We start from the raw sequence: 21,267 nt of genomic DNA on the forward strand, positions 1-21,267 counted from the left end.
GCAGTATTTTACCCAATGCCGGAAGCATAATTATTGTCTAATAATTTTGAAAAAAATAAGCAGCAATTACTTTAGAAGTGGCAAAAGATTTATCACACTGAATAAATAAAAATGCCAAATATTGGTTTGACACATAACTACCCTCATGGAGCATTTTACCCGATTTCTTTTGGAGTGTTGTTTTCTAACTGTGGTAGAATTCGACTACTCTCTACGATTATATTTTGTTCGCAACTGCAATATGTCTCGACGTGTTCCATGACGTTTGCTACGGTTACAATTGCTCCGATTGAAAATTTACACGTTAAGCCAAACATAAAATCCAACCTCAAAAAAAAACAAAACCCGAATCCTTATCTTTACATTATTCTGAACCAAAAATTCTATGACAATCCTAACTCTAACGCTATGCCCTCTAAGATGCTAAGACCTGAGCAAATGTCGCAATAGGAAATGTCGTGTCACCGTCTGTCTTGATAATATATGCCAGTGTTGTAAGCATCATTGGATTATTAGCTAGACACTCTTTCTCTAAATAATAATATTGCATATTGTACTATGACTAATAATCATCAATCCAAGTTCCTTAACAAACAAACTTGCAAATCCTCAAATATAAGTCATTTCCGGGATGTAGACACATTTTGTAGCTTTTTTGTTTAAATACACATACACATTTTGTTTAAATACATTTTGTATCTTTTTTAAAACACATTTTTACAATCTTTTTTAGACACAATCCTCATCATGAACGATAGACATAAATGGAGCAAGTTGTTCAACATGTCACTCATACAAAAAGTGAATATGGAATGAATTTTCACTGAAATAGAATGGAGTGAATCAAAGTAGATGTAGGTAAAGTATCTGCATCCCTGTATCAATACAATCACCTTACTTTTGCTGAGGAAATAAGTAGGCGGAAATAAATTAGTTATTTTTAAGGCAAAATCAGTGAAGAAAACAAAAAGAAACCTGCAAAAGAAGTGTAGCATGCGGAAGTGGATTTATGCGTGTGTTTGTGGGGGACAGGTGTCCTGGATGATTTTCAAATGAATTATTTCTACGCCCCACACAACCACCTCACGACTCCTTAAACCTACCCCATTCCCCAGGAAAAAAAGTAAATATTGTTTATGAGATTTTATGAGATTAAAGAAATTGTAACGATAATGCAGCATATTTGGGTGATTTTTTTTAACAAAATCAATTATGACATTGGAAAAAATATCGTTCGTTGCCTTCTTACATTTATAACACACAAAAGAAAACCTTGAATCATAAATGTAAGGATAATCTTCTTCAAAAATAAAATTGTGAAAGTGAATGAGAATGTCATGCAGTAATTAGATTTTTTTAAATGGTTTCAATCATGGTACTGACTTTGACAAGACCAGGTAATTTGTATGCGGAAATTATACTAAGTTACAGCTGAAGAGAATAAAGAGAGTAATGATGATAATAATTGTCATTTGTACGTTTCCTCAAAGCGGTTCAAAATTATTACTCTGTCACTGGATTCATAGCATTTCAAGCAACCTGTTAGGCGCACACTTGCTAAACCAACCACAATGACGGTTGTTTCCTACCGGTACCCAATAAGCACCTGGGTGAGAGTGGCAAAGTGTGGATTGATGCCTTGCCAAAGGATGCTAGGCCATGGTGGAAGTCGAACACACGACCCTGTGATTACAAGGCGAGAGTCAGAACCGCTATACACAAGAACACTAGCTACACTTATCACCCAATAGTCATGAACGTGATGAAAATGAAGATGGTGATTGTTCGAGTACGCTGATGGTCGTGATGATAATTGCGATATCTTTTTCCTCTTCATTTCTTCTTCCTTTATTTCTTCCTTCATTAGGGACTTTTAGGAGTAGTGAACGAGAACGTCGTAGCAGTCCTCTGATCGCTCGAGTCAACATCGTCGTCTGCCCTCGTTCACTACAGATCGAATGACTTTAGATTTCACTCGACTTGTACGTGTACGTACGTCCACTTGAAACAGCGCGATAACCAGCGGGTCATGACACGCTGCCCGACCCGGAAGATCTGGCGTACCATCGCCTGTCGACCCGGTCGGGTGATGCGAAGGTGCAACTTGTGCACACTTGCCCTTTCACTTGCTTTGATTCCTTTTTACGCGAGTTAGGATATATATCGATATAAATTTTGGAGATCAGAAAGCAATTTCAAATATGATAAACATAATGCATCGTACAACTTACATTAATTTTGTGAAAAAGTCACTGAAAACTGTGTTTTAAAAGGGAAAGGTTGCACTTCATGCTGAGCTTGAGCGGTTAAATGACGTCACTCACGTGCACGTCGACTATGATTTAGGAGAACCGCAAAATGAATGTGGCGAGGTCTCGATTCTGATAGTGGACGTGTGTGAGGACCTGAGGCATATGGAACGCCAAAAAATGACGTCATCTCGTACCAGTTGACTATGTCTACGTGCATTTCTAAAAGTGCTCAATGCTAATGACGGTAATGATGATATACAGCACCCTAAGGTGTATGGAAAAATAACCGAGAATGTTGCTCGAAATGACGAAAGTCCCCCCCCCCCACACACACACACACTCCCAAACCAAATGAAATTTTCACAAGCTTTGTAATCATTAATTAAGCGAGAGAAAAAAAAATAGCGGTATTAACAGATTGACGAGTAGATTGACTGATTTATTTGAATGAATATGGAGAGGTGGTGGGGGTAATATACCAGGCGACCATCAAGAGTGGTAACCCTGGTTTCCATTGAATGCTTATTTAGTGAGATTTTTTTCTGGATTTTTTTTATCCTCCCTACAATGACATGCTCGAAGTGAATGTCTCCGTACGATGGCATGCTCGAAGAGATTTTTTCCCTACGATGGCATGCTCGAAAAGATTGTTTCCGTACGGTGGCATGCTCGAAGAAACTGTCTACGTACGATGGCATACTCGAAGAGATTGTCTCCTTACGATGGCATGCTCGAAGTGATTGTTTCCGTACGATGGCATACTCGAAGAGATTGTGTCCATACAATGGCATGCTCGAAGAGATTGTGTCCATACGATGGCATAATCGTAGAGATTGTGTCCGTACGATGGCATACTCGAAGAGATTGTGTCCGTACGATGGCATACTCGAAGAGATTGTGTCCAAACGATGGCATACTCGAAGAAATTGTGTCCATACGATGGCATACTCGAAGAGATTGTGTCCGTACGATGGCATACTCGAAGAAATTGTGTCCGTACGATGGCATACTCGAAGAAATTGTGTCCATACGATGGCATACTCGAAGAGATTGTGTCCATACGATGGCATAATCGTAGAGATTGTGTCCGTACGATGGCATACTCGAAGAGATTGTGTCCGTACGATGGCATACTCGAAGAAATTGTGTCCATACGATGGCATACTCGAAGAAATTGTGTCCATACGATGGCATACTCGAAGAAATTGTGTCCATACGATGGCATACTCGAAGAGATTGTGTCCGTACGATGGCATACTCGAAGTTATTGTGTCCTTACGATGGCATACTCGTAGAGATTGTTTCCGTACGATGGCATGCTCGAAGTGATTGTCTCCGTACGATGGCATGCTCGAAGTGATTGTCTCCTTACGATGGCATGCTCGAAGAGATTGTGTCTATACGATGGCATACTCGAAGAGATTGTGTCCATACGATGGCATAATCGTAGAGATTGTGTCCGTACGATGGCATACTCGAAGAGATTATGTCCGTACGATGGCATACTCGTAGAGATTGTCTCCTTACGATGGCATGCTCAAAGAGATTGTGTCCATACGATGGCATAATCGTAGAGATTGTGTCCGTACGATGGCATACTCGAAGTTATTGTGTCCAAACGATGGCATACTCGAAGAAATTGTGTCCATACGATGGCATACTCGAAGAGATTGTGTCCATACGATGGCATACTCGAAGTTATTGTGTCCGTACGATGGCATACTCGAAGTTATTGTGTCCTTACGATGGCATACTCGTAGAGATTGTTTCCGTACGATGGCATGCTCGAAGTGATTGTCTCCGTACGATGGCATGTTCGAAGAGATTGTCTCCTTACGATGGCATGCTCGAAGAGATTGTGTCTGTACGATGGCATAATCGTAGAGATTGTGTCCGTACGATGGCATACTCGAAGAGATTGTGTCCGTACGATGGCATACTCTAAGTGATTATGTCCGTACGATGGCATACTCGTAGAGATTGTCTCCGTACGATGGCATGCTCGAAGAGATTGTGTCTGTACGATGGCATAATCGTAGAGATTGTGTCCGTACGATGGCATACTCGAAGTTATTGTGTCCTTACCATGCTTACGATGGCATACTCGAAGAGATTGTGTCTGTACGATAGTATAATCGAATAGATTTTGTCCATGCTCGTAGTGATTATCTCCATACGATGGCATGGTCGAAGAGATTGCCTCCGTATAATGGTATACCCGAAGTGATTGTTTGCCTTAAAAAGGTGAATAGCAAAGTGGGAAAGAAGTGAGAAAAGGACCCCAAAATAAAATTTTGAAAGTGAGATGCAACGATTCCTTTGATTAGCAATACTTTGTAGTTCGATCCAACAGGTACTGGAATGGCTGTACCATACCATTATCGGGATTATAATTATAGTATTGCAAATAAAACTAAGTGGGATAGGTGGTACGTGTGTTTACCGGTGCTTTCACATCGATCAAGTTATGAATATTTAACCTACTTAAGACAGAACTCTGGATAATAAGCGTGAGACGATGAATGTAGGAAAACACCGCGCCAGAGTGAAATTTTAAAAAGGTCAACGCTGTTGAACCATTTAATACACCTCATTATAGATCTGTTTAATGGTAATGAATCTGAAAACTGTCGGAAATATTGAATCGATTGTCATATTAGCAATCGTTGATGAATAAAAAGGAATGCTAAATAAAGACGTGAGATACCATCAAACTGAACTGGTCTCATATTTAGCAGAGTGATAATGCACAGGCCTGTTTGAGTCCATCTTATGGTAGGCGATAAAGGTTAGGAATCGGTTTAAATGTAGGCTATTGCAAGTTGAAAATACATTTCGACATCGACTTGATAACGAACCAAATAATGCCCCCCCCCCCCCCGATTTTGTTCGTTTCAGGTTTATTTCTTCTCCTTGACGATATGTGACGGAAATCAAAGGGACATAAAATCCAAATGGAATGCATATTGCGCTTAAAGAGCATGAAAAATTGCAAACTTACCTTGTATTTCACTTTCTCATGGTAAACATGACAACTGATGATTTCGCAACACGAGTGCTTAACTTCTGTTTTATATATACATAATTATATAGATATATGTATGTGTGGGTGTGTAGGTGTGTAAATATGGGTTATATTATTCAGTACGATCAGAGGAAGTTGATTCCATTAGAAGTAGTATGGGGGAAAAAAGTATAACTGACCTAGTCTAAGAACGGCGCACTTTTCATAACGAGTCATGGACTTTGATGCCGTAAAACCTCTCCTATCTAGAAATAAAATAATTGTTCAAGACCATGATAAGCTCTAATCATGGTAATTGCGCTCAGAACAAAAATACTTTTCATCGTAGCTAGGGCTTCATCCTTTACATCATGTACATGTAAAAATGTTTTATTCTTCTGACTGTTCAAAATTATATTTTGAATGCACCGTTGTTCCATAACTTCCTTTTCCATGATTGTCGCCTATATCAGGCGTGTGATCTTCTTTATTTCATTTTCGTGTGGCGTGTATCAAAACACCATAAACAGGTCTCCTGTAAAATCAATTTGATATGTTATCATGGTTGACTACCATCAAATTATGTTATTACTATACTTGTTCCGACAGTGAGTCAATGTGCTTTACACAAGACCTTGGTTCGGTGATTTGAATACAATCTTGAATGTGCATGATGATATTAAAAAAACCATCGTGTACTAGAGACCTTGGCATACTCTGTGATTGACTCGCCTGTTAAAAGTGTCAGCAGACAGTTTTGTAATGAGCTGACTATTACAACAAATGTTGCATAAACTGAAAAAAAAATTTAATTTACTGATTGGCGACCAGAGAAAATAACTATTCAAACAAATATTTACAACAAGTAAGACTGAATATTTAAATTTCAATAACATAAAACAGCCTTATTGGATTGGTTTTAGAAAGGGAAGATGTACGTATCTCAACTACACTACCAGAGTTTTTTTTTGTACATAAGTCTTGTTTACGTCTGTTATTTTTACTTCTCTTATTTGATAATAATAATAGGCATTTATATAGCGCCATCTATCTAGAAATATTCTATTCCGAGATGCGATGTTATTATTATCATTACCCCGGCTTTAGCTCGAGCTGCCGTTTACCTCGGAGTCAGTCATTCGTTTGCATCCTTGTCGGTGAATGAATGTAAAGTACACAAATAGTAAGATAAAATGACTGTTACCATTAAGGATACCTCGAAAAGTTTCTGAAGGAATGGAGGGAGAAGAAAAATTAAATGAGTGAAAGGGAAGATTTTGGAAGAGAATGAGACAACCTTATAAAATGAGGGTTTTGTGATAATAATAATAATAATATAGGGAATTTATATTGCGCATATATCCACCTTGTTAGGTGCTCAAGGCGCTCCTATATAACCTGGCTAAGCTAGGCGGTCATAGCGCACACAGATTTTTAAGGAATTACTTCCTACCGGTACCCATTTACCTCACCTGGGTTGAGTGCAGCACATTTTGGATCAGTTTCTTGCTGAAAGAAAATTACGCCATGGCTGGGATTCGAACCAAGGACCCTCTGTTTCAAAGTCCGAAGACTAATCCACTGGGCCACAACGCTCCACGTGATGCGTTCTTACTATACAGTAAAATAGCCCTATTAATCAGTTGACCGACAATATTGACCCTCTTGCAGGTAATCATCAAAATTGTATGTTGCATCATTGACAGAACATTATGAATTAGTCAACAGTGTAGGTTATAGATTGTCGTATCCTACTACCCTATATACGTTTCGAAATCCCAAAGCACTTTCCACTAATCTTGCTAATGGAAAGGGATTGAAAAGGATACTCTGTCCTATTGTAACTTTGTTTTTGTTTATTGTTCATATACATACATCTCACTTTCAAGCGAAATACAAGGCGTGCAGAGGAATATGCTCTAGCACTAATGCCATAAATGTTTATTCCATTGATTGGTTTATTTACTTATTTATATGTTTAATATTTTTTTATTCAAATCCCAATCTCGGTCAAGTGTATCTATGGAATCAAATCTGTCAATCGTGTTTTAAACAAGATTAAACAGCTAACAGAATCATAAATAAAATCAGATTACTCTTTACGTTCACAGTCTTACACAAATCTGAATTTGCAAATCAATGTGAAATAGAATTATTGCGAAACCAAGACTTCAAATTCAAGGTTATGTATTTAATGAGTTGGGCTCTGCACTTATTTTTGATATATCATATACGTGGTTGGATAACTCTAAATTGATTATCAATCTCACTAAACTAAGAGCACATTTCCACAATGTAGCATTATGTATATATACACAACGGCTCAAACGATGGGTTTTACCTATAAAGTACGTCCCCCAAATTAATTGTATTTGTAAGTAAAGCCATGTGTTAGTTGAATTTGTCGTACTCAATATATTCAAGAGCTGAATGCAAAGGGCAGAAAGCATTTTAATGTATATAAGCACCGGTTTGCTATTATCATTTTTTGATATTATTATTATCTTTATTATTATCATAATTATTATTAGTAGTAGTATTTTTATTATTACAATTAGATTTATTGTTTGTTATTATTATCATTATTATCATCATCATTATTAATGATGATAATAATAATAACAAACAATAAATATGAGTAGTAGTAGTAGTAGTAGTAGTAGTAGTAGTAGTAGTAGAAGTAGTAGTAGCAGTAGTAGTAGTAGTAGTAGTAGTAGTAGTAGTAGTAGAAGTAGTAGTAGAAGTAGTAAAAATAGTAGTAGTAGTAGTAGTAGTAGTAGTGGTAGTAGTAGTAATAGTAGTAGAAGTAGAAGAAGTAGTAGTAGAATAAGTAGTAGTATAACTAGTAGTAGAAGTAGTAGTAGAAGTAGCAGTAGTAGTAGTAGTAGTAGTAATAGTAGTAGTAGAAGTAGAAGTAGTAGTAGAAGTAGTAAAAATAGTAGTAGTAGTAGTAGTAGTAATAGTAGTAGAAGTAGAAGAATTAGTTGTAGAATAAGTAGTAGTATAACTAGTAGTAGAAGTAGTAGTAGAAGTAGCAGTAGTAGTAGTAGTAGTAGTAGTAGTAGTAGTAGTAGTAGTAGTAGTAATAGTAGTAGAAGAAGTATAAGTAGTAGTAGTAGTAGTTGTTGTTGTTGTAGAAGTAGTAGAAGTAGAAGTAGTAGTGGTAGTAGTAGAAGTAGAAGTAGTAGTAATAGTAGTAGTAGTAGTAGTAGTAGTAGTAGTAGTAGTACGTTGTAGTAGCTGTAGTGTATGCATTGCAAACAAATAGCAGATATAATGAATAAATTGACACACAGTTTAAAAGTCACCACTAAGATTGACGTCATTCTTGATCTTTTTTTAAAGTATAATGAAATAATTTTTTGATTATGCGGCATACCCGATATAAATTTGGGTGTACTTTACACATCATTAGTATGTCGGATTTAATCATTTCCCTGTTGATTTCATTCTATTCTAGTCGTCACTAACTTTGGTATACTAAAGTCTATACAGACATGAAATTCCAATGAATGTGTGGGTTTAATTAAAATACGTTAACAAACAATACCTCGTGAGTGATTCATCTTGTACGTGTTTTAAGTCGGAGTGAATGCTTTACACGAGCACGCTTCCGAGGCTAACTCTATATTAGCTTTCTCTCCAGAATACAAAATAGGAATCTATTCTTTATTATTCTTTTTTCCTTTTTTTTTTCTTTTTAAAAATCATTGGGTTTCCAATTTTCGAGTTGCATTGATTGATGTGTTAAGCTAAAAATGACCTTCATCTCGGATGGCAAAAACAAATACGTTAATCATTTAGTCCCACATTGCAAATTTGCAGTAATGGAATACATGAAAAATTAAAACAGGAATGAAAATGATCGAATGATTTTCTATTTGTATCAGATTCTAAATCGGAATAATTTTATGCATTTTCGTCCTTATCTAGCATGATCTGTAGGTAAAATATAATTATGTACCATTATACATGTTATATTATGAGGATGTGGATATATGCGCGTGTGTGATAGGTGTGTGTACATAAATTCAAATAGGCTAATTCAAATTACGTCTTAGAAATAAAAGTAATATTTTTTTTGTTCCTTTCTTTTAGCCAGGATATTTTGAATAGTCGTAGAAGCATGTAACTTATTCCATCACGCCTTCATGTATTCTCAATATCATGCACATGGTCTAAAATATCAGTATTTTCGAAGGAGGTTGATAATAAAACTAGATAATAAATAATATCGTCGTGCATAGCCGCAATCGACGAATCACTCACATGCGTTGTACTATATATTTACTGACAAATTTGGCGTCATATATCGGATCGCATGCATAATAGTATTGCTCATTGCTTAAGCGACGTCGTAATTCTAAAGGACAGTTGGCGCAAAGAGGTGTGGTTTTTAACTGGAAGGAATTGATTTTGCAGATTGTTGGACGCAATTATGCACGTACTTACATGCTCTATTAGATTCACATCACATATAACATCGGAAATGTGACGCCTACTACCATGACTAGGTCCCCTCTAAGGAGGATCTAATGCAAACGTGTTAGTGGCCTATTGTTTGTTATCAACAGGAAATGAAAATACCCTTGCTCTTTCTCCCACCTTCATAAGTATTTTGAATCGAAATAAATAGTCTTGATTTATTGGGCGGCATGTAATATCATGTGATTTAAAAATCCACAAATGCATTTATATTGTATATATGTACAATATAACTTTTTGTAGGGAGGTTACTTGGTACCCATTATTTAGCCACTCACAGCTCGTGTTTTACTGCCACTATTTATTATTACATTAGGGGTGTTTTGTTTTTAGTTCTGCTTCGGGGGGGGGGGGTAGTGAACAGGTCGGATGGGCTTAGTTCAACCCTCCTGTTGAAACCGCCTGTTTATACGGTCCTTTAATTCTCTCACTCTAAAATGATAAATACTAATTCAAATTAAGCAGATGCTTGTAGAGTGTATTTTCATGACATTGATATGCATGTTTTAAATGGACAGTAACCTTAAACACATCATAGAACAATCATATCGACGCATAAAATACTCTAATTTATGGCGTGTATCGCCACGTGTTCGTTTTAGCTTTATGCTTATTTGAATGAGATTTTTAAAAAAATGAACATAAAATATGGATATTTATAAACATTAAAAAGACATATCTCATCTGGTCACCACCAATTAACATGGATTACATGTACATGATTCTACTTGAAGTCTAAACATGCCACCTATTACGGGAGATGAGTAATATGTTCCCAAGGAGAATATAAACGTCTGGCTTTATGGCCGAGTGTTTTATAACTCTCGAAAGACATTTTCTACATCAATTCCTCTTCGCTGACACGAGCTTCCAAGGAACATGTTTCATGTTCGTGTTCAAAATGTCAACGATACGCAATTGGTTACCTTAGAAACGTAACATATATCATGGAATAAAGGAGCTTCATTTGGCAAAGTGGTTTCTACATGTAACTTTGAAGGAAATCACCTTGTTTTTTTTTTCGTTCACCCCCCCCCCCCCCCGCTTCTGCGCATGTTCTTCTATGTCTCTCTCTCTCTCTACCTCTCCCTCAAAAAAAAACCGCCACAGCCAAAGCATAATAATAACAAAAGTGTTAATGATAATAGTAATGATAATATCGCACGTATCCACCTTGCGTGCTCAAGGCTTTCCTATATTGCCAAAGCTAAGCTTGGCCACCGATTCTGGTGCTCACATCTTTTTGAGGAATTACTTCATACCGGTACCCATTTACCCCACCTGGGTCGAGTGCAGCACACTGTGAATCAATTCATTGTTGGAGGAAGTTAGGCCATGGCTGACAATTGCTCACCGTTGATTATGTTAACTGAGTTAAAATTTCATTCACATTGAATATATATTATTTTGTTTGAATCATATAGACAGAATCCGTATCGAGAGACAAATTGTTTGTATTTTTTGTGAAAATGGTCGTACGATACCCTCTCTTGTTCTACTTACATGTTCGTACATAGATGTTTGAAAAATATACTTAATAGAACATGTTAATGTCTATCCATACTGATTTTGGAATTCGCTAATAGCTCCTTTAAAAGTGTGTTTGATCTTAAAAATATAATGATCAGATGATTGATGTGCAATATCCGAAACCTTTTATAGTCACATGACCAAATGAAAATTGCGCATGGACAATAATAAGATCTATTGACTAAAAGATCCTGCTATAGTATGTACTTGCATGCAGCATGGTAGAACATCAAACATTGAGTGTTGCAGTAGCTATCCTGTCCAGTACGCGTGATTGCACATACACTGATGGCTTTCGATTGAAATGAAAGCTGTCTTATTTGGAATCACATGTTAGTTTAAGATGTTATAGATGACTAAAAACCATTATTACGCGACTTTTTTCGATTTTTGTGGTGTTTTGGCGATGAATCTAATATTAGCATGACCTCAGTGTTTATTTATTCATTTTGGATATCTTTCCTTTTCACACGAAATTAGTTAATAAAAGAGATGTGTAGAAATACATGTAGAAAGTAAAATCAGAAAGATTGCCAATAAGTAAGCCCTTCCAGTATAGTGAAATGAATTTTAATTGATCGGGTCAAAAACTATGAATGCCCGTTTCCTTCTAAATATGTAACGCATACCAAGTCCGATGAATCTTGTCCGGATGCAAATTTTAATTCCATTACAAAAAAGTAGTAGTAGTAGTAGTAGTAGCAATAGTAGTAGAAGCAGCAGCAGCAGTATAGTAGTAGTAGTAGTAGTAGTAGTAGTAGTAGTAGTAGTAGTAGTAGCAGTAGTAGTAGTAGTAGTAGTAGTAGTAGTAGTAGTAGTAGTAGTAGTAGTAGTAGTAGTAGTAGTAGTAGTAGTAGTAGAAGTAGTAGAAGTAGTAGTAGTAGTAGTAGTAGTAGTAGTAGTAGTAGTAGTAGTAGTAGTAGTAGTAGTAGCAGTAGTAGTAGTAGTAGTAGTAGTAGTAGTAGTAGTAGTAGTAGTAGTAGTAGTAGTAGTAGTAGTAGTAGAAGTAGTAGTAGTAGTAGTAGTAGTAGTAGTAGTAGTAGTAGTAGTAGTAGTAGTAGTAGTAGTAGTAGAAGTAGTAGAAGTAGTAGTAGTAGTAGTAGTAGTAGTAGTAGTAGTAGTAGTAGTAGTAGTAGTAGTAGTAGTAGTAGTAGTAGTAGTAGTAGTAGTAGTACCAGTTCCATGACATATGCTGCAGCGACAGTTGCTCTGCTCTTAATTCTAAACCCTGATGGAAATACTGTTTTAATTTCATCGGCTTCACTGACTTATTATATTCATCCACTGCCCGAGACAATTATGCATGATAACACCAGCTATTCCGACAACCAGAATTTGAACAACCATGCTTACCAGATTTTTGTAAAATCCTGTCAAACATGGCTTTTCTAAGCCACACTGTGGTTTGAGCAAAGAGGTACTGTCATTCAAGTCATCCACCACATGCTCTATCCACACACGCCCTCACCAGCTTCCAAAAACCTCATCAAACCAAACTGTGCACTATGTGACGAATGGTCAAACTAGTGACAAAGAGAGTCAAAGACTTTCAATTCTGGACTATAGAAAAGTCTAGAGCTTTTTACGTCCTCTCCGCAAATAAAATGGTCCTGACAAATCAAGATGAAAACGTTAGACCATCATGATTCAATGACACTAATCAAGAAGGCCCGCCTTAAAAAGATTTGCGAATGATCAAATCAACCACAACTATGGAAAGCCAGTAATTCATCATCTAAAAGGTATAGTTGTTCGACATTTTCTAGATATGATGTTTATTCGTAAATCCACATTTCTCTTGAAAACTGAGTGTGTTTATCCTAAATCCTTTATAAAGAACATTCTGCAATTATTCTGAGGAAAACATAGACATTGATAAATATCCGGATGCTTGAGGTAATAATAATCGTAACTCTTTGTAAGACGAGGGCCCTGATTTGTATTTTTTCATAATAAATACGGGAACTGTCTAGACCAAGACAATTTAGTTGATTTTCAGTCTGTTTTGTAAAGTGGATATGATTTATGTCTTGCTTAGATATATGTAAAGCAAGCATGTCCGTAAACGGCAGCCTGATGACTGCAAAACGAATAGGTCTACTCTCTTAAAATGTTGGGAAAACACACTGTCCACGCAACAATTCGTTAAAAAAATTATCCAACTCTTGGTTTTTTCAACCAATACTGTGTAGTTTTCACTCAAAGCTCACAATATTGGTGTAAAACTACCCAGAATTTGATAAAGTTTTAACCAATTGATGTGTGGACAGTGTGTTGCCAAACATTTTTAAAGTGCGCTGACCGTATTTTAATTTCGGTCTTTCTTAAAGGGGAAATTGACCCTGACCACAGTGTCACAATGGAATTAGAATAGCATTTACTTGTGCATGTCTTAAATTAATACAGATTAAGACAGAGGTGAGATAGAGAAATACATTGGTGGGGAATGATAGTGAAATATAGTGAATTGGAATTAGTGTGAAAATTGAAGATCAAGTTTCTAGTGTGAAAGGGGTTTTTATTTATTAAAAATTCTTTCAACAGGATACAAAAATTAATCACCACGCAGGCTGTTTCACATAATGGTCTTGCATAAGGAGAGAAATACACACATTAAAATGAAAGATTATAAATAATTGGGAATCATGTACAGCAAAATTAAAATTCAAATTATGATAAAAGTGAAACATCAGAAAGAAAAAAGAGCAAATTAAGATTTATCTTATAGCAAGATAAAGAACTGAAGTGAAAAAAGAGGTGTTATACATCCATATGAAATCACGTTAAAACAGGAATAGGCCTCAATCTAAAGAATTTTATCAATACTAATAAGCAGTGTCACATAGGAAAATAATAATGATAATAATAATAAGATATGTATTCTTGGGTAATCATGCTAATAATAACAATACTACAAGTAAATACGAACAAAAAAAATGTCTTACAATGATAATTGAAACTTTCAACTAAAATGGCCTTCTGGATATCAGAGAGTTTTTACAAGTTACTGTTCCGGCAAGTTAAGGATTGTTTGAATGGGATATGTTAAGTTTGGGTAATACTACATTTACTAAATTTGCATTCCTCAACTTGCCTAAAGAGTATATCTTATAGGCAATCGATTTACATAACTTTCTTAAATATACATTCCACATCAGGTTTTCCTCTATTACAATGCCGAAATACCGTATAGACTTTACCTGTTCAATCAAGCCAGTATTCATGAATATATTCAATGTATCGGATGATCTTGATTTAATTAGTATAGTTTTGGTTTTGCTTGTGTTAATGCGTAATCGATTTCGGTATACCGTTCATTTAAGGCGTTTACATCTTTCTGTAATTTCTTTGTTACATCTTCCAATTACTGTCAGAGGCAAATACTACTACACCATCAGCAAATATGCTGCAAGCTCCTTCAGTAATACATTCAGATTTATCATTAATATATATTAAGAACAGGATGGGGGCCAGAACACTGCCCTGTGGTACTCCAATAGAAAGCTTTTTAATATTAGATAGATTTCCTTTGGAAAATACAGCTTGTTTTCTATCATTTAAATAGTTTTGAACCAAGTGAGCATATTATTGATAATTTCATATTGTATTTAGTTTATCTTATGCCTGGGGTAGTTGAAATGTGTGTTAACCAGTGCTGGAGAAAGAGGTTGAATTTCTAGTGTAAAAGGGTCTTGTCTTGAATGCAAGAGTAAATTGAACTACATGCCTGGTTCTATTTTTGTGTTCAGGAAATTTATAAGGTTTTCTGTTTAAATTTTTTTCTGCTCGAGCGCTGGTAGCCTATCATTATTTGAAGCAGGGGGAACCTTTTTTAACTACAGCAGATACGCTGTGTGAAATATGGCGTCATTGTCATTCTGTTTTCTTCTCTAATATATTTTTAAACAAAATTTACTTATCATCAAGCTGAAACCCTCATTAAGGAAAAAATAGATATAGGTGTCGTAGCCAACGTGGGAAGGGTTAACAATATATATTTATTGTCCCTCTTTTCAAACTATTTTCTTTAACATGTTTAGGAAATGTGTCAAGAAGACTACTCTTTCGGAAGCATTGCATGTCGTATATCACCATTGCAGATACAGCACAAGACCATTATACCACAGTGTACATTACCATTACAGATACAGCACAAGACCATTATACCACAGTGTACATTACCATTACAGATACAGCACAAGACCATTATACCACAGTGTACATTACCATTACAGATACAGCACAAGACCATTATACCACTGTGCACATGACCATTATGCCACAGTGTATAAAACCATTACAGATACAATATTATCATTATACCAAGACGTAAAAATTGGGCAAATTTACACACTAACAATATACTCAGTACAATTCAATTAAAAAAACATCTAAAATATGAATTCCCCACCATTTTTTACCCATTGAGAGATGAAATAAAAACGGTCATGTTAAATAATAGCTTCATCTGTTCAGCTTGCTATATAGATGTAAGCATAGGCAAAGCCTAACTTCCCATTCCATTTTTATTTTCAATTCTTTTCACTCAACCACAATGTTTTTCACATGAAGATTTCGTTGAAACAGAATACCACAGAGTATTGTCTTGCACCTGCCTCGTTTAAACATTTTTTTCTGATTTCATATTCTACGATCATGCGTTATATGTCACGCTTACTTTGCCTTATAATTTTGTTTTGTTTTGTTTATTGTAACAATAATGTAATTTGACCATATCCTTTGATTTTAATTTCACCAAGATTGTATTACCCATGTGCTTCATTCTTTCCCTTCATCGCTTATACTTTACTTTTATCTATTGTACTTCACAGTAGTCCAGTTATGTCTGTATATTTTTTGTCTCCACCCGTTTCTCTCTTTTGATAGTTCATCTTGACGGTAGATCTGATCAACAACCAATAACCATGGTTTTTCTCAATCTCATTCATCCATGAAAGTCAAGTTGTTGAGGATTATATGGTGACGCTTCTACGGCAAACAGCCTAACCGCTCCTCCCAATGGGACCATATTACCGTTACACTCCTCCGTGTAATCCATCCTCAGTCCGCAAGATAAATAATTCAGTGACAATCCTTTCCTATTTTCTTGTATCTTCTTTTAAAAATACATCTCTCCCCTAGTCTCTTGTGCCGCTTTTCGTTTCAGATTCTAAGTAGATTGTCCTTTCCCTTTTTCCCATAATATCAGTGCCCACTGGTGATACGTTATCACTTACAAAAAAACACACCAAAACCTGAATCTAATGACATCACTATTCGTCTCTTTCACATTTATATAGTTTTCTATCTCAAACATTTAAATAGATATCGAAATAATTCTGTTTTTTCAGGTGGATAATGTTTGGGTCTTTCAAGGTTCGCACATCAATTTTGCAAAAGCTTAAATACATGGAGCTTAGGAACGTGTCAAGTAATTTCCCTTTGTTCTGTATTGTCAATACAATGCTCAAGTATGACCCATTCAAAAAAAAAATAAAAAGATGTTAACATCCATTTACCTGCCAACCTACGTTTCACCCCTATTCGACTAGCATATACCGGAAAATGATCGTTGAGCGGGGGTATAAATGGGCTTTCACAATTGATCTTGCGACCATTTTGTTACAATATTTCACACGATCACAAAAGTCGCATGATTCGTTACCATGAAGAAAAATGTGAAGGAGAAGAAGGAGGAGAAGAAGCAGCAGCGACAGAGAAGAAGAAAAAAGAAAGAATATGATAATAATAATAAGAAGTCCAGCCATTTTCATGTTTTAATTTCTATCGATAGTGAATATCGGCAACTCCTTTTAATTTGTCACCGTGCGCTTTTTTTTCATTTATTGTGTCGGGGCCTGTTTGTCATTATAAAATAAGCATCTAACCATGATTTTACTTATCACTCTCTAAGGAATACCCATCTTTCGTCTTTAGCGAGCCATGAAGCTGGGCGAGACGTGTCATTTATACAAGTAAGAAATGTCACCTGTCCCTCTGTGACGCCATATTCTCCCCCGTATTTTGACCACCTTTACCGCGTTTCCACTCCCTTTGCCTCCAAAAAGTTCTCCATATTTTGAAGAACTCCCAAGTGACAACCGTGTGAAGATAGACTTACGACAACAGTTATCTAATCTTATCACACTCACGACGTGAAATATCTGCCCACATGCGATTCATCTGCTAAACATGGTCCCAAAGTAGAAACAATATTAATATGAATAATGAATAAATCAACAATTAAAGACAACAAAATAATAAACGGCATTATTTATCATCGCATTTCAGATGTCATGTTCTAGTTCATCATTATCAGCATAAAGAAAAGTTGGAGAAGGAAAGGGAGACCAAGAAAGATGATGGAGACGAGAGGAAGAGATGAAGCGCAAGCTGGGGAGAAAAAGAGACGACAAAATGGGGAGGAGGAGATTAGGAAGAAAGAAGAAGAAGAATAAGACGGCGATGAAGAAGAAGAAGAAGTAAAAAGAAAAAGAAGACGACGAAGAATAATGATAAGAAGAACAACAACAACAACAAAAAGAAAGAACAAGAAGAAGAAGAACTGAATGAGAAGGGGAAGGTTCAGAGAGATGTATGACCTTTGCTTGATATGAACTCAGCTTTCAAGGACTACCATATTCGCACTGAATTTTCCTAGACCTGAGTAATGATGATTGGAGCTATTCTGATGGATCCTGTAAACACTGGATTGGAGGTCAATTAAGTAAACGTGGGAGAGAAATTGGACTAGAAATGAACATTGTTTATGATCTAATCTTCAATTTCGTGAAAGTGAAAAGGTTATTTCAATATATCCTCAATTTTACCCAGGGTAATATGTTCCTCTGCAACTTTTCATTTTTCGATGCCCTTTTCTTTTGTTTTATTGATATAGCTTTGTTATTAACACGGTATACATGCACTCTAAAAATTCGAATGTTAAATCAACCTTTGAAAGGTTTGAGGAGTGACAACCTTTTCCAAATGTTAAATCCAACCTTGTATAAAGTTGAATCCAACATCTTAAATGTTGCGTAGAACCACTTAAAGTGGTAAATGCAACATTTAGAAAATGTTGTCACTCCTCCAACCTTTCAAATGTTAAGTTAACATTTCTTGTTTTTAGAGTGTGTATACTGTATATGCTCAACATCATTGTTAGACAAAGACAATAATATTCAGCTAAAATAATGCATACGTCTACAGAATCACCAATTTCATGTGGAATATTCATGTTAGAGCGATTTCTTCGAGCATCATAACTAGCCCTTATCAATTTAAGCAGAGTGTATTATATTCTTTTTATTATTAAATGTTCTGAGTTTATTTCTTTTCCGTGTTAAATGGTCCTTTCAAATTCAAATTTCCCTTTCTGCCCCTAAATAAGGGGTACGTTCATATCTTATATAGATTTAACTTATTTCATTCATACATTGTGAATTTGATGACAAACTCTGTTTCAACATTAAATTTATGTACATTTATATATATACGTATATATATATATATATATATATATACATCTCTCTGTCTGTCTGTCTTTCTCTGTATATACATTTCTTAATGAGGAAGCGCGATAGCTCAGTCGGTAGAGCAGGATTTCGAATTCCGGTGACCCGGGTTCGATTCCCACTTGGTGCGCTAGTGCCCTTTTGTAAGGCATTAATCATCATTACCAGGTCCCTTGGAGAGAACATTAAACCGTCGGCCCTCTGGTTTTTGCATTCATGCTTTCGTAGCAATCAGGTAAAACTCACCACAATTACCATTACATAAATACATTTACAGTTGCTTAAGTAAAGAGGGCATTTTACTAAGCCAGTGGTGACTATTTCATTCCTTAAATGCCGTAGCAGACTTTTTTCTACATACTTTTATAAAGTAATTGGCAAATCAGGAGGCATTCCCTACTTCGATGTTACATTTAATCCAGATGTCGTTGAATTCGTTATCATACAAGAGTTTAGTAAGATTCATTGAAAACTAATGCTTATGTAATTACTATAGTACTATGACACAAATCGAATACCTTCCAATTTTCCAAGTTTAACCATAAAAAAATGTATTAATAAATGAGGAATAGGATAACCTATCAAGCAATGCAGAGCATGATTGTGTTCATGGTTTATTTTCTAGTTGAATTTGCGATTTCGAAGTGTATTTTTTATGACTCATTCTTTAGATGTGGTTCGTGGTCCATTTTAACCCCCATCCCTTACATGATATGACAATGGTAATGTCTTGTCTCGTTTTAACCATTGTATAATTTCGTAGTTTTGATTTTAAGGCACCAACATTTACTTGGTATTGCTTGGGGCTTCAAACGATCTTTTCTTTAATGTTATCCCAACGAATAATAGCTTCAAAGATTATTTTGACGCAGATAAATTCCTGGTCTCTGGTCTCATAAAAAAAATTTCATCACTTCATCATTGTTTTACCCCGGGTAGTTAGATTATATGAATTATGGGCATGTCTTGTTATTCTCTCCTTTTCAAAGTACCTTGAATTCACATCATGAATTTGGTCTTGTAAATTCTCCTTCATTTAAAAGCCACTTCCTCCCATTACACGCCCACCTCAAGGTCAAAACGAACTGCAGTCTAACATTTAAAGTTCACATTTAATATTTCCTCACATATATTGTTCGTTTCATAATCATCGGAATTCATAAGACTGATACGATTGATTATTAGTAATAAGATTATTTTGTTGAAGAATATATTTGTTAGAGACTTAACATATATTTATAAAATTTTCTTTCTACTGTTAACATAGTTAACAGCATTTAGATTACGATAAGTCTCCATCTTTAGATTGTCGAGTAATCTCCTATTATGACCTTGTCATTTCTGTGTCTGCATTAATCAATTTCCGCCATACTTCAGGGCTTTTCTTATATTACATCCAGCAGTGTATAGTACACAGCTCCTCGTCATAATATTAAAGGTTACCAAAAATTTTCTGTAGAATCTGATTTTTTGTGCTATTTCCCCTATTTTGAGGGTGCTGAACATGAATCTGCTTGTTGCCAAATTTATAAATGCCGTCTTTGACCGTTGCCATGGCAACGGATTAATTTCTCAAAAATAGCATGTGTACCCCTGTAAATGGTAGATAAACATGATAAAAATTAGCAAATAGATTGAAATGAAGGTTCCAATTAAATACAAATGAAATTCAGAAATATTTAAGATCATCAAAATAGTTCCAACTGGCCCGTTGCCATGGTAACGGCTCATTTTTCTTCCAGAAAAGTAAAAAATTTGATTTATAGTTGTAGAATCTGTTTTTTTTTTGTTTCATTTTCCATGCGTTTACGGTGTTAAACATAGGAGTGATTTTTGCTAAATGTATAAATACACTCATTACGTTGCCATGGCAACCAAATAATACCTTATTTGGTAAAAAAGGAATAACATGGTAAAAAGATAGTGGCGAGAAATACAATAAAAGCGACCTAATCTACATGCGTTGGGTTTTTTCCAAATCATTTAGAACAAAAACTACAGTAAGTATTCTGCAGGAGTTTATTGGAATGATAGGAATTGATGTTGCCTTGACAATGTTTGAATTTAAAGATAAATAGGAATATTGCAAATTGGCCGTTGCCATGGTAACAGCTTATTTTTCTCAGAAAAGTATCCATTTGATAGAAAATATTACAGAATCTGAATTTTCTTTCATTTCCTCTAATTACAAGATGCTATATCTATATATGCTTGTTGCTAAATGTATAAATACCATCTTAAGCCATTGCCATGGCAACCGAATAATATGGGGGAGATAATAATGGAAAATACCATAAAAATCACAATCTACTTGCGTAAATTTTGAACCATTCGTTTAATATTGAACAAAACATACGGTAAGTGGTCTGCATGAGTTCATTTGAAAAAATTAATTACTGTTGCCTTGGTAAGACTTGCATTTAATATAAATATGAATGCAACCCCCCCCCCCCCCGTTGCCATGGTAACAGCTGATTTTTCT

At 35.5% G+C, this 21,267-nt stretch overlaps 1 protein-coding gene across 1 annotated transcript in view; it reads left to right on the forward strand.

The window, feature by feature from the left end:
• The first annotated feature begins 4,245 nt into the window (after nt 1-4,245).
• The window catches only part of LOC121415482 (G-protein coupled receptor 54-like), a 38,385-nt gene continuing 21,363 nt past the window's right edge, over nt 4,246-21,267 (forward strand). Inside the window, exon 1 of the mRNA XM_041608683.1 lies at nt 4,246-4,302. Coding sequence (XP_041464617.1) covers nt 4,246-4,302 — 57 coding nt within the window. The remainder of the gene's footprint in view (nt 4,303-21,267) is intronic.

The sequence above is a fragment of the Lytechinus variegatus genome, chromosome 5 (assembly GCF_018143015.1).
Source record: "Lytechinus variegatus isolate NC3 chromosome 5, Lvar_3.0, whole genome shotgun sequence".
Classification (NCBI taxonomy): Eukaryota; Metazoa; Echinodermata; class Echinoidea; order Temnopleuroida; family Toxopneustidae; genus Lytechinus; species Lytechinus variegatus.